At 38.5% G+C, this 14,585-nt stretch overlaps 2 protein-coding genes across 3 annotated transcripts; one reads left to right on the top strand and one right to left on the bottom strand.

Moving 5' to 3' along the window:
* The first annotated feature begins 178 nt into the window (after positions 1-178).
* On the top strand, positions 179-10,033 carry LOC121905061 (tumor necrosis factor receptor superfamily member 5). The gene is made up of 8 exons (XM_042423037.1): positions 179-325; positions 529-654; positions 1,322-1,468; positions 1,578-1,671; positions 1,997-2,073; positions 4,798-4,905; positions 7,414-7,572; positions 8,941-10,033. The coding sequence occupies exons 1-8, from the start codon at positions 268-270 to the stop codon at positions 9,120-9,122; spliced, it is 951 nt and encodes a 316-aa protein (XP_042278971.1). The 5' UTR covers positions 179-267; the 3' UTR covers positions 9,123-10,033.
* Positions 10,034-10,741: 708 nt separating this feature from the next.
* On the bottom strand, positions 10,742-14,298 carry rbp5 (retinol binding protein 1a, cellular). 2 transcript variants are annotated; one of them, XM_042423071.1, is made up of 4 exons: positions 14,194-14,298; positions 12,603-12,787; positions 11,994-12,095; positions 10,742-11,108 (listed from the first exon to the last, which is right to left on the bottom strand). In XM_042423071.1, exons 1-4 carry the CDS (start codon positions 14,243-14,245, stop codon positions 11,055-11,057), a joined length of 393 nt encoding a protein of 130 aa, XP_042279005.1. In that variant the 5' UTR covers positions 14,246-14,298; the 3' UTR covers positions 10,742-11,054. The 2 variants fall into 2 exon arrangements, with proteins under 2 accessions (XP_042279005.1, XP_042279004.1); XM_042423070.1 differs by having other exon boundaries at positions 13,837-14,272.
* Between the last annotated feature and the right edge of the window lie 287 nt (positions 14,299-14,585).

The following is a 14,585-nucleotide window of genomic DNA, read 5'->3' as shown; positions in this document are numbered from 1 at the left end:
TAGGTAAGGAGGAGGGAAAACATACAGTATCTGTAGTCACAGAGTGTCGCACACAACGTAGAGAGAGAGAGAGAGGAGAGCTATGAATGAGTGAACGTCAGAAAAAGAGAGAAATTACGCTTTGATGCTCTTAGAGATACGACTACAGCTTCAGTTTCAAAGGTTAGGAGCACGTTTAGAGAGAGAGTGCACGAGAAGACGACCGCCGTGTTAAATTGAGATATTTTACACACAGCTGAAAGGAGGACTGCCATCGAATGGGCTGAGATGACTTGCGGGGATAAACGTTTTAAAAATGACAGATGCTGTGATCTCTGCCCTGCAGGTCAGTCTGACATCACAAACTTTCATTATCTTGATTTCTTCCCTTTTCTTTTCTTTTTTTTTTTTTTTTTTTTGGACAAAACCACCTGTTTGTCTGACTGTGAAACCATTCTGTGAACATTTACTGTCTCTCAGTATTCTCACTGTGTTAGCATTACAGCCTGACATCCGACTCTATATCTCTGTTTTCTCACCTCTTATCAGGGCACTATGTGCAAGCTGATTGCGACAGCGGGAAGAACACCACATGTGGTGAATGTAAACGTGGGTACTACACAGCGACCAGAAATTACTTGAGTGTATGTCAATTGTGCAAGGAATGCAGTCCCAGTAAGTGACACAAATGCACATACAGTACTGTACAGCACACACATCATTTCTGTCACAAGTAAAGCCACACATGCAGTTCCTTCCTTTTCTCTCCCCACTCTGCCTTTTTAATGAGTATACATAGTATAGATCTTTTGCTGTTGTCTCTTTGTGTGAACAAGGTCTTAAACAACATTTTTAATCATTTTTTAACACATTAGATCTGCTGTTTAGCCTGATGCTGTACAACCAAACATTGTTTAACATGTATTTCAAATTCTGGTGGCGATTTCAAAGTTTCCAAACATACGAAATATGTTGGATATATAGGATGAGTTTTGGTTTTGGTTTTCAGTTTTCACTCAGTGTAAACATCATGTAATTTCAATGCAGATCTGAAACAAACTGACAGTCAAATATGACCGTCGGATAATCATAATAAGATGATTTTAACAACCTTGAAAGTGTTTAAGCAGCAACAGAGGGGTTAACTTTGTCATTTACTCTCAAGTCAAGTCAATTAAATTTTATCTGTGTATCTTAAAAGGTTTTTGTTGAAGGACTTAAAACTTCACTTTCTTTCATTAGACTTATTTTTAGATTAGAAAAATCTTTATACAAACAAAATATGAGGATGAATCCCTCTTCCTGGACAGACTCTCTTTATATCTCTCTTTTGTTCTTTCAGATAACAACCAGATGAAATTGAGGGATTGTACAGCTAAGGAGGACACAGTGTGTGAGTGTGTGAAAGGTTTCTACTGTGATAATGCTGACTGTGAGCACTGCCTGTCTGTGACCCACTGCGTTGCGGGCTCAGGGGTCAAGGTTCCAGGTAGGCCTCCTGATTTACATCATAGACTTTTAAAACAAATTATCATAATGCGCCTTACAAGCATCAATTTTCACACCTTAAATAAGCACAATCTCATTTCTTCTTGCAGCCAATCGAACAAGTGATACGAATTGTGCTCCGTGTGAAAGTGGGACCTACAGCAATGTAACAGACTACATCTCACCCTGTCAAGCACACACCAGGTCAGAGTGTGTTATCATTAGGGTTATCATTATAATAATTATTATCAAAGCTGAAGGAGGACATCAATGTATGTAATGCGGTAACATGTGGGTGGTTTTCCTTAGTCATCCTTCAATACAAAGCAGAAGTGACTCTATATTTGTTTCGGGTGACATCTTCAGCTGATACCTACTGTATCTATATTTCATCCACACAGCAACAACGGGTTTTACTGGGATAAATTTAAAAAAAAAAACAAAAAAAACATGCCTAAATAAAAAAACAGGTAGTTGTAAGTTGCAGTATGTGGATATTGATTTGTTTGTCTTTATATGTTGCTTCCAGATGTGAGGACTTGGGGAGAGTGTTGAAAATTCCCGGCACCTCAACAGCTGATGCCATCTGTGGTGGCTTCAAATCCCGTAGGTCACCGGTTTTAACTTTCTCCTTTATATGTGTATCTTATCTTCAGATCCTAAACTCTTTTAAAATAAAAGAAGAACTAGAGCAACTAAGCGGATGCTCTTATCTTGAGGGATTCAGTGAGTTCCTGTTGACCTTGTATGTCATATGACAAGAAGTAATTTAGAGAGGAGGCAGAGCGAGCAGATATGTGAAATCATTCCATGGGAAGAAAGTCATGCGGGACCCTTATTGCAGGGATTGCTTTTTCTCTGACGGGAGATGAGGGGGCTGATTCTGTTGTTGTGAAAGGTCATTTCAGCATAAACGGAATCGAAAGAGAAAGCAGTTAAGTTCTCATTCAGACAGGGAGAGGCAGAACACTAAATGTGAACAAGTACACGACTGTGAACTTACAGCAAGGGTATGATCGTTTTGAAGTCATCTTTAGAAAACAAGTAGTTTAAGAAAAGTACAGCAAAGTTTAAAGGATAAGTTCACAATTTTTTTCAAGTCTGTCTTAAAACAATTGTCATTTGCCCAAATAAACTATGAAACAGGTTATACTTGCTGTTAGAAGATCCCCTTCAAATGCACTTACAAGCTAATATGAAGCCAAATTGGTCAAATCAAGTGGATCAAGTTTCAGTCTTTTTAGTGCCAAATTCCTTCTTTTTGTTATGATGCACTTCCACTGCAGCTGAACAGGAAAACACTGTCCATTGAGACACAGACAGGGAATGTTTTACTAAAATGACTAACTGTGGAAGAAATTCACTTTATTTGACTAACTCAACACAACTGAAGCCTCATAATATCTTTAGATAAACTTTAAAATACATTTTTGCTCAAAACAAGGACTGTCGATTTTGTCCCCCATCACTCTCATTGTATGTGCATTAGGAGGGGATGTTTTTAATGGCCAGTATGAACAGGAAGAATTATTACAGCCAGCACAACCGGTTTCATTGTTCCTTTGGGCACCTGGCTGTTGTTCAAAGGAAGACTTGAAAAAATAAAACTTTAAGTGGCCAAACAAAGGACAGACCACAAAAAAGAAACACAGGTGCTATAAAAGCTGATTTACATCCATAAAATAGTTACATGGTTCATATGTAAACACCTGTTATATTCATCTAACTAATCAAAGAAAAGTACACGTCACTAAAGTTCCCAAACTGGGTGGCAGAAGTTTAGTTTTGAGTCCACCGATGAGTGAAAAGGTGTGAGAGAGGAGGGAATTTGCTGAAGGTTCTCAGTGTTCATTTTCACCATATTTTAAATGTAGTCTAGACGTAGTCTAGATGTAGTCTTAAGTATTGTTCTGACACATGTAGCTGTTACATTTAGTCAGATTTTAGACAACACACATTTATTAAATTTAGTCTAAAATGTGAATTCAGAAACGGCTTTCAGTATTCATAACATTTGCAACTTTAAAACATTTTCTTTCTTGACTGTTTTTGAACTCTGCACCCAAATTCACAAAGTTATCATTTTTGCGAGATCAGTGTCTGAGACAGTTAAATTTAGTCTAATAAGTGGCAAAATACATAAAGTTAGCATGACACACAGATCCACCCACTAAACTAAATCAAATTAGTATATTTCCATCTAACAAGAACAAAATTTACCTGTGACACTTCACACCTGGAAACAAAACCTTTTCATTACACAAAAGGGAAAAAGCAATTCCAACCACAACTGCTGAGGAGATACCAAAAGCACTTGATTTAACCCAAAATATTTAGCATTGATAAGCGACATATATTTCATATTTACATATAATGATATGTCTCGCTGAGTTTTGAACACATTCATAAACGGTTTTATATGATTTGTACATGTGTTTAAATAGGTCATAAATGTTTTAACCCTTTGGAGCCTACCGTAGACCGCTGTTCATATATGTCATCATTTGGTTTTTTTGCCACGTTTGAAGGGAATTTTTATGGTATTATCAAGTGTTTTATATCCCCAAAAATCAGCACAACCTCTACTATCCAGTGATGTCACTAAATAAGATGTACTATCCTGTAAAATTTGAGAAATCAGGTAATAAATGTAGAAAAAACACAAAATTCACCTATAGGAATTCATTATTTTTAATTTAACAGCCAATGGCAACATGAAGAAGAAATTTGGCAACACAGGAAACATTCAACAAGGCTCAGAACAGTTTTGAATTTCCTCATTTAGCCTTCACTGTAAGGATGTCTTCATGTGTGATGTTAGTCCGTGTTATAGAGCATTCATTATCTGTTTTTGCATCAGTTATGCACGCTTCATAAGTGGAGTTACTATTGAACACTTGTGTGCGACAAAATAAACTCAGTTTATAACAACATTACAGTTTGTTACAGACCAGTTATGAAGTCTTTATAAACTGTATATTAATGTTAATTAATGGGAGTGTTAAAAATGTTTTGATATCATTTTTGTTTGACTAATAGATGAATTTAATACAACTTGAATGACAATTCCTTTATAATAGTTATTCTTTTTTGAGGAAGAAGAAGAAGAAATTGCAGAAGTATTTTAATCATTTTCACAATCACACTAATTATTTTGTTAATGTGATGACTGTTGAATGTTATGACTGAGGAAACAAAGAGTAGTATTCTGTAATATCTCACTCCCTCTTACTTCTCAGAAGTTATAGAATTGTTTATGTGTGATTGTCAGACAAACTTCATTAAAAATGTATTTGCGTCCCCCTAAAATCCCCCCTCTCTGTTTTTCAGATTGCCACTGGATATTACCTGCAAGCCTGTGGGTAGGCTTCGTGTTGACCACGCTCATTGTGTTTTGTCTCATTTACTTGAAGACAAGATGCAAATCCCACAGAGGAGGTATGTACCATGTGTCACATGTCTATGTGCGATTCATCACTTTTTTACACACCTTTGTTCTCATTCTTTTTTCAAAAGTCTTCCTGAAGAGGCAACAAAGAAGTGTGTGAGCGTGCCTACTCACTGGCTGTAACTACGCACATTGTTAGCCACAACTGTGAGACATAGTTTGATTTGAAATCATACAGTTGAAGGTCACTGCTTATCTGTCTTTCAAACATGTCCTCCCACTGTTTCCTTTACAGTGAATTTTTAAAAAGCACTGAGTAAGGTAAAATTAAATTTACATGCCTGGTTCTCTCATATTAATTAAAATTAAATTTGTGTTTTTGAGTTTATTGTTTTGTGAAGAACTGTTAAGTCTGTTGTAGGTATTATATAGGTATGTGTTGTGCTAACCCCTCACAGGTTAAATAATGAGCTGTGTAACCTGATGCTAAACAAGCTAGATGAGTATGACAAGCTGAATGGGGAAACCACATCCTGTACATATTCAGCCTGACACAGTTATTTGGTTTAATGTGACGCACACTTCACAGGCAGTTAACTCATACTGAGAAAGTGTTCCTACGTACGTGACACAGTCTCATAACTGATTGTTTTGGCTGGTTGACGTTGTATTGTATTTCATTGACATTTACTGTAGACCTATTTCCAGTGAAGTAGTGTGCCGCTTCTGGAAATTACAGATGAAATACAATTATCTGAGAGAAGCTGAGCCTTGAGGAACAAGTGTGTGGCTTTTAAACAAGCACGAGTGTTCAAATAGTTTTTTAGTCATTTACCCACAGTAAAGATAAAGACAGGGAGGCCTCAGGTGAATTCACAAAGCACTGTTAGTAAAAGAGTCTTCGTTCTTATCACAATATGTCTGTAGCTTCTTAATATCTTAATCTATCAGCATAACAATATCTTCAGGTGCTTATTTTTCTCGAATTCATAGCAGTAGTTTCGTGGCGTGCAAATAGTTTCTGTTTTATCTGCTGAGGTTTTCACATAATCTGTCTATGAAATTTTTACTGCCAACTGACTGAAATAGAGATGAAGATAATTTGCAGCTTGAAAAACTGTTTCTACAATGAAAACCGCTCACACCTCAGTCTGTGGATTATCCAGGGTAAATTTCTGTTGAGTTTTTCAAATGTAGTTTTTGGTAACACTTCACATTAGAGCCTGCAGTGTACAACATTATTTACAATGTAATTTGTACCAGTACAGTGCGTATTGATGAGTACATGTAGCTACAAGAGAACAAGATGTGAATTTAGGAAATAAGCAGAACAACAACCTGGGAACTTACAAAGAATTTATTCTGTAGGTATGTTTAAACTAACAGGTATCTATTCTAATATTACGGGGTACATATGATTTACTGTGCAATACTTTGGTATTTGGGAGGAACTTAAAGACAACTTATACTGTAAGCATTTTTAATTACTTATTCTACTATTACGGGGTACCAGTATGATCATTACTGAGCGACAAAGCTGGAGGTTTTCTGAGAATACGCTGTACTGTAATTAGGTTGTAAATTGCGGACCATAATCTAAATTGTCACCTAATTTGTTTCCAATTTTTCATCACTGTGTTGCGGCCGTATTAAACTGTTAAAGGGCCCCAGGGGAAAACATAGCTGTGGACCCCCATTAACGCCTCGTTTGTATATTTGGTTAAACCCCAATTTATTTGTGAAGATGCACTCTACTAAACAGGTAGACAAGACAAATAATAATTCAGAACACACCTTACGTTTTTAGGTAATATCATGCATTGCATATTACAAATCAAAGTTCTTGTCTTCACAGAGAAGACAGTTGCGGTCAGGTTGAATTTGTGTCAGCTTCAATGGATTCCAATAGTGACATAAAAAATTATTTTTGAAAGCATTGTATTTATCCATATAATGGTGCATCAGTGATTGTTTGAAGACACTGGGATAGACAGATGGGCAGAAGACAAGTGACAAATTTATATGGAAATTTTAAAGCTTGGAATTGGATTTTAAATCTTGACACCTTTGGTATCTATTGAAATAACCTCTTTCCATTAAAAAAACAAAACCACAAACCTTTTACAATCAGCTTTTAAGTCAACAGAAAGTGAGTGAGTGTTGATACTCAAAAGATAGGTTTAACGAGGTGTGTCACTTCAGTATTGAGTCACACTGAGCTGAAGTGCATTTGAATTTTACAGCTTTATCGATTACTCTCTTTCTCTGAAATGGTGATGACAAAGATAAATGTGAATACTTTTCCTAGAAAAATTGTTTTCAAAGTTGCTTTTTATTATCACACTTCACATCACAATGACTTGTGCTGTTATATTTGATTTTAAAATATTATGGCACCCCCTAAGGGACAGTTACTGCAAATGTCTCCAGATAATGTAATATGTTCCAAATTAGCTTTAAATCTTCATATATCAGATGCTTTTGATGTCATTCAGACTATTCATCATGATTGCAAGAAATATCCTTATGATCACTATGTTGTTTGTGGTATATTCCAGTTGTGAGAGCCAGCTCCAGTGTTCCTGTTACTCTGGTGGAGATGGTCACAGCAACCCCTATCTGTCCACTGGAGCTGCCTTTAAGGGCCACGGAGCTGAACGGTCACTGCCAAGAAAGCTGTGCAGTGGAGGACTACAAGTTACCACTTTTTAGCTCAGGTAACAAACTCCTGAACACTGCTCTTTGTTCATTTAATTAAATGTTCCTACGTTGGTTTTTTGTGGCATTTCTTATGCCTTTGTTAGACACTTTGACAGCAGAGAGATGACTGGAAATGAGCAGGGAGAGATGAGGTATGACATACGGCAAATGTCAACAGGCTTGAACCAGGGACTTTCTGGTTCGTGGTCGGTGCCTTAACCACACAGCCACACGTAACACATTTATAATGTAAGTTGTTCTGTGCAAAAATGTATTTAAAAGTTTATCTTAAACTAATATAAAGCTTCAGACATTCAAATTAGTCAAATTAAGCAGATATCTTTCAACATTAGAGTCTTTTTAGTGCCAAAGCCTCTTTTTGTTCCTATACTTCCACCACAGCTCAACAGGGAAACACTGTCCAAGGAAACATAAAGAGGGAATTTGATGCTAAAAAGACTGTAAATGTGGCAGATATCCACTTGATATGACTAACTCAGACTGCTGAAGCCTCATATAAGTTTCAGATAAACTTTTAAATACTTTTTCTTGCACAAAATGACTGTGTGGACACACTTTGGATTTTGTCCCCATCACTTACATTGAAAGCACATTTGAAGGGGATATTTTAACAGCCAGTATGAACAGGAGGAATGATTACAGAGAAGAAAACGTTTTTAGTGTTCATATGGACACTTGACTGTTGTTTAAAGACAGACTTGAAAAACTGTGAACCCATCCTTTAAGAGGAAAACACATAAATGCATATACTATGTCTTCTGCTGCCATTGTTACAATTTTGCATGGACTTTTACTGAGCAAGAGGATGTAGAGATAGGTGGCAAATTGAAGAAAAAGCCTCAATAAACAAGCAGAGAAACATAACAAATGTAGATGCTTCCATATAGAGCATGTGGAGTCAATAAAAGGTTTGATCAGTATGAAAATCACAAGAATCATAAGCTATGGTCTTCACCACATCTCAGCCCAGCTATTCATCAATTCTAAACCAATGTGTTCAACATCATTAAAACACCAAATGAGGGGATATCTTTTGGAAGAACAGCATTCATTCCTCCAGCAGAGATCCAGAGATGCACTAAAGCCGTTCTGGTGGCTCCAGGTGGTTCAACACCTCATAAAGACACTTTATGCGGGCTTTTCCTTTGATTTGCCATCCATTTGTATGACAGAATGAGAAGTGTATTCTTTCCTCCTGCATTAGACTACTTTCATTTTCCCATGCTCATAAGTGCTTTCTGCCCCATTAAGATGGTAATAAATCCTGCTTCACTAAGTGCAAAGTATGTTGTTACACAGCATTGGTGTAACATTAGTTTGAAGGATGGTCACATTGACTCTATTGATTTCATTATCCTCCTCAGATGATATTGAGGTTTCCTGCAGCACACAAGACAGCATATGCAACAGCCTTCCCATAACACCACTCAAGGCTTCAGTTTCCTTCGCTGGGTCCAATCACACCAATGGAAGTCCTGGACACTGCACCAGCAACTACACCAGGACCCACTCAGAGCCGCAGGAGGACGAGTGGTGTGGAACATAACATGAGTGCATTTTGTTGTAGCAATATATTTATGATGCTCAGTGGATCCCTGGACCCCAACCCCCACTTTTTTTGTACAATTTTAACATGTACCCATTTATGTCGAAAGCATATTTGACTTCTGACAGAGTTGAAGGTAGCTGATGGTTTACTGCCCCCTGCAGGACATTAATGAGAAACTCAGCTCAAGTGATGTGACCGTTACTGTGTCTTCACAATCGAGCTACCAGCTACAAACCCCGATATCAGGTTATTGATGACAATATTTATCATATTTACAGACATCCTAAGTGCTTAAAGAAAATACCAGTGCAGCTCTTTACTTAAGTTATTCTCATTGATGTGAAATAGTCTTCATTGCTTCAGTGAAGACAACAGTCAGTGGTCTTTAGCCACAGCTCAGTGATGTCTCCATTAAAGGAGAAGTCTTGTGATATTTTGTATTTTTCTTACTGTCAATAAATCCCATATTATCTGTGTATCTAAACCCTGATGTAGCTTATTCCTCTGTGCCATAGAGCTCCACTGTTGTCCAAACACCATTGACAACACATCAATGACCCCATACTGTTGCACTGGGTTACTTGAGAACCGTATCTTACACCCTCTCCTGCTGTAAATGTGTATTACTCCGCAGCAGAAAATAGTCCCCAACAAATGTACCATTTACTCTTGTTTGGGTAACTGCTAATTTTTAGCTGAGTTTTAGCTAATTTGCTAAAACCTACAATGCCCAGCTGTTTTAGGATAGCACTGAGCTTTTTTTAGCCATGCCATTTATTACACACATTCATGTTTGTGACGTGTGCATCTTCAATAGGGACCAGTTATAGAGCTGTTGGTTTTGGGTTTTTTCATAGGACTTGTTGACAGTAAGAGAAGTATAAAATCATTAAAATTTCATTAAACTATGTCTTTGTCTTTGTATTATACTTTAAATGTTATCTTATTTAAATTATATTGTTTCAACTCCAGCCAACGATTATTTTCATTATTCATTATTCTGCTGATTATTTCTTCGATTCATCGATCAACTGCTGGGTCTATGAAACGTCAGAAAATAGTGAAAATTGTCCGTCACAATTTCCTTCAGCCGAAGGTCATGTCATCAAATGTCTTCTTTTGTTTTGTCTGACCAACCATCCAAAACCCAACTTGTCTTACTAACATGTAAGACAAGATAGCACATTTGATGGTAGAAGATTTCACATTTGAGAAACTGGAACCATAAAATTTTGGGGCAATTTTGTTTGAAAATGGACTAAAAACAATAAAGTTGTTATTTAAATACTTGCCATTTAATTTTCTGTAGATCGCCTGAACAACTAATTGTTGCAGCTCTATTGTAGATTAATATATAAATAGATATAGATATATAGATATTTCCTTTTTAAGTGCATCATAATGTAACCATTTGAATTTCTGTATTTATATCAGCTATCACGTATATAAAACTTTTAGATATTCTGGAACAGCAACACACACACACACAACACACACACACACACACACACACACACACACACACACACACACACACACACACACACACACAGGCTGCTAACATGCCAAAACTTGGATGACAAGCAATGTATTAATGATGCAACAGTGAAGCCCACCAGATTTATGATTTGTTTATAACATGGTGAAGATAGATAGTGCAATATGAGAAAGTATGTAGGGAATGTTTACACAAGTCATCCTACTGTGCTGCTCTCTCCTCTCAGCTTGTCACCATTAGCACCATCAGACAGATACAAGAGCATGTACACAACAGTATGTTCACAGATATTTAGTCGTACTGTAATATTTCAAAGTATTGTTGATTATAATTTTTAAAAAGCTACAAACATTCAGATTCTTGTACCGAGCCCTTTACTATTTTCTATTAAGAATAAATTGAAGTTATTCACTAAAACTCATTTCCAGTCTTCAATCAGCCTTCTTGAAGACTTGCTTGGCAATCACGTCTTGAACTCTCATCTCCTGCAGAGAGGAAGACAGACCAATGAGAGTAGGGGGCAGGAGAAGAAGAAGGAGAAGAGGGGGGAGGGGTGTGAATTAATAGTGAAATTCAATAAGACAGTCTGGCACATCAAAGGAGAGTTAAATGACTGATACACAAACCTGGGACTGTATCCAAAACCCACCCCCCCTCCACCTCATCCTCTGACCCTGTAATCCGTCTTCCGCTCTTTCACCATCTACTTATCTCCTTTCTTTTGCAGCCCACTCCCCCCTTTCTCACCCCCCACACCCCCACCCCACCCCCCACTCACTCGCTCTTCATTAGTCCCTCGCTGCTCCCTTCTCCTGCTTTATGTAACCTCCCAAATCCACCATTTTAAAGCCTGATCCTCGCTGGCATTTCTTTCCCAATTCTCCCATGAATTTGGACACGCCATCAACAACGCGCTGTTTTCAGGGGGTATTAGAAATCCTGTGAAAGCTGTTTAGTGGAACAATGCTGATATCTTAATCAGCATTGACAAATAATCTATACGCTTAAACTCTTTTACAACTAAAATGAGAGTCCACTCCTCCCTTGTGCTCTTGAGTTATTGTTGCACTTTAATAAGACGTGCATTCAAGAATCTTCTGCCTTCTTTTGTGTTTGCCTTCCTTTGTTAGGTCCTGCTTTTTTCCCCTCTCAGACATGCACAAATCTCCACAAACCTCTTTCAGTAGAGAACTTCTTCCCATAAACACATTGCAGTTCAACAGGATGTCTTATTTGCATGTTCTCCCTAATTTAGCATGCGTATCAATTTAAGCATCTTTTTTCCTTGTATGTTCTTTTCCTTGTTCCATATCCTGCTCCAATCCTCCCTCGGCCTTTACCTCCCTTGTTTCCACTCCATACATCCTTACCAGATGCAGCTTGTCGCCCTCCAGCCAGTGCGTCCAGCCCCGTCCTTCTTTCTCGCCTCGCTGTACACAAACCAGCTTGTCCCCTTCCCAGCTCACTGTAGTCTGCATAAAGCACAGAGATGCTGTGTTACTGTGTGCAATTAGCATGTAAAGTAGCCCTCACATTCAATCACACGGAGAGCACAAGAGCCTTTGTGCAATGCAAAAGGGTGACCAGGAGTTCAAACCCCCCCCCCTTGGACTCGAGCCTCGGTTTTTCTTATATTTTGCTTCCGTTTGCTTTTGTTTTGTGTTCATAATGTCGCTTATCCTGATTTATTCACTAGTTTCTGAATGGATTTGTTAGCTGAAGACTATTCTCTCTCACACACATCACTCACTGTAGGCTGAAGCTGGGATTTGAACAGCAGGGGGGTTGGTGGTTACAACACAAAATCACAGCAGTAGGGAGGCCGACTTCTCTCAGACATTCCAAATTAGTCCTCAATGACAACACACACAAAGCAAACTTGTATAACAAGTTATACTTAATATTCACTGTAACATCAAGCATCTAAACAAGTCAGCATGCTTATTCAGGAAAACAAAAACACACACACACACACACACCTGACAAGTTCGACCGTCCACCGGCCCCAGGTCTTCAGTAAACTCTTGTCCGATAGTGAAATCCATGTCGAAGTTTTTGAAGGTGGTGAGAGTGCGGATCTTCATGGCCCCTGAGGCTGGATCATGCTTGATCTCTTTGGTAGGCTTCAGCAGACACACGATCTTCCTCAGAGCGAAATTAATATCTGACAGAAGAAGAGACGATTCATATAAAACAGGCTGTACTTGATTGTCACTTAAATAATGGGGTTCTTTGTCTGTCTCACTCAGCTTACATGCAGGCAGACTGAACACACCCTGTGTGTGTGTGTGTGTGTGTGTAGGTGGGTCTGGGGTCACATAAAGGACAAGGTAGTGATTTCATTCCACTAATGTACTGCTGCAAATGAAGATGAGCCAAATGATAAAGATGCAGCCTTGTTTGCACATGTTGGCAAAGTGTGCGCATGGATTAATTAACCAAGTGCACGGATTAACAGGCAAACTGTGCAACTTTGACGGCCGAGACTGTCCTTTAAACCTCTGTTCTGACCCGTCCTTGTCTCTGTGATTACATATAAATACAGCCAAATTCACAATATAGTTGCTCTTATTTACATATTCTGCTGTGTCTGCTGTCAGATGAGGATAAAGACTAATAAATGCTAGAATATGTTGACCAGCAAGCTACTGAGCTGCGGATACAATTGTTCACCTACAGACAAAATTTAAAAAAAAATACGGGTTAATGGCAGCAGCTGTGCTGTGAGGTAATATATTATATTATAAGCACAGCCACAAAACATCTGCAGCAAGGAAATAAACATCTGCGGTTCGTTCAGACAGAGGTGACAACAGATGCTTTGTGACTGGTACTTAATATAAGACTGTTTTGTTGCTTCTAACCTTCTCTGTGATAAGTTGCAAGACATGTAAATGAGAACAACTGAACCGTGCATTCGGCTGTGCAGGTTATCAGAGAGTGAAGGACGGAGGTTTAATGAATTGTCTCGGCCCTCATGACCTGCACTGTTTGTCAATCCGAGCGCATTTAAAGCAATCGGGATGATTGATCCGTGCCAACATGTGTGCTCACTTTGCCAATCCGTCCCCACTGTTTATTAATCAGATTTCCACGTCAATACTCTATTCTACCTCACGATCCCTGGGGGGTTCCGTAGTAGTGCCATGTAACCTGTGTTATGTAGGCGAGAAAATGTACATTTGTACTCTAATGCGAATTTTATAGTCTTACCTAAAGCTGCGAGGTAGGAGTCCATATTTTCTTGTTCCACCATATTAAATGTGCCGGAGTAATTCGGTTTAGACATTTTTAATTTTCCTTTTGTTCCTCCCAAAACTCCACACGAAATCTCTACTTTTCCTCCTTCTTGCTTTTCTCCTTCCCACAAATCAGCTGCCGCCTGGTTTGATATCAGCCTCACTTACGCAACTGGTTAGGACTATGCCTGGATTGAACGGGAATGCGCGTAAAATGAGACTGTTGCGCCTTTGTTGTTGCACGATGTCTGAAGCTCCAGTGGAAGCAAGTGTGACTCTTCAGGACTCCACAAAGGATTTATGAAATCGTTTCCAACATGCAGTGACTCACTCGGGCTGAGAGCGGTGTTTTTCAGCAGAACCACATGCAGGGGGAGGTTCATTCATCTTTCCTAATACTTTAGTCAGAGGGATCGGTTGCAACCAGAGGCGGTGCTTCCCAAAAACATGTGGCGGGTGGGGTGGAGATGTGCTGAGCTTACATGCAGTACAGACTGGTGTGAGTTCATATACTGGGAGCTGATTATAACAGTGAGTTTCCTCAAGACTAAACACACTCAGTTGTATTGTTGGACTCTATTTCCCATTTACTACAAAGGCAAATTAAAGGCCCAATCTGTACTTTTTTACTATAAACTACAGCTTTATTCAAAATTTAAAGGATGAGCTTCAAGGATAGGGCCACAATTTTTCAAATCTATCTTTAAACAACAGTCAGGTGTC

The sequence above is a fragment of the Thunnus maccoyii genome, chromosome 10 (genome assembly GCF_910596095.1).
Source record: "Thunnus maccoyii chromosome 10, fThuMac1.1, whole genome shotgun sequence".
Classification (NCBI taxonomy): domain Eukaryota; kingdom Metazoa; phylum Chordata; class Actinopteri; order Scombriformes; family Scombridae; genus Thunnus; species Thunnus maccoyii.
The sequence above is the reverse complement of the archived record's forward strand: the minus strand, read 5'-3'. Positions and strand labels throughout refer to the sequence as shown.

What these genes read in the sequence shown, in the direction of transcription:
- LOC121905061 (XM_042423037.1), top strand. Translation starts at nt 268, where the DNA reads ATGACTTGCGGGGATAAACGTTTTAAAAATGACAGATGCTGTGATCTC. An exon ending in CTCAGGGGTCAAGGTTCCAG is followed by an intron (nt 1,469 to 1,577) that starts GTAGGCCTCCTG and finishes TTCTTCTTGCAG; the next exon opens with CCAATCGAACAAGTGATACG. An exon ending in GTTACCACTTTTTAGCTCAG is followed by an intron (nt 7,573 to 8,940) that starts GTAACAAACTCC and finishes TATCCTCCTCAG; the next exon opens with ATGATATTGAGGTTTCCTGC.
- rbp5 (XM_042423070.1), bottom strand. Translation starts at nt 13,912, where the DNA reads ATGTCTAAACCGAATTACTCCGGCACATTTAATATGGTGGAACAAGAA. An exon ending in CTCCTACCTCGCAGCTTTAG is followed by an intron (nt 12,788 to 13,836) that starts GTAAGACTATAA and finishes TTCTTCTGTCAG; the next exon opens with ATATTAATTTCGCTCTGAGG. An exon ending in AGGGCGACAAGCTGCATCTG is followed by an intron (nt 11,109 to 11,993) that starts GTAAGGATGTAT and finishes TCCTCTCTGCAG; the next exon opens with GAGATGAGAGTTCAAGACGT.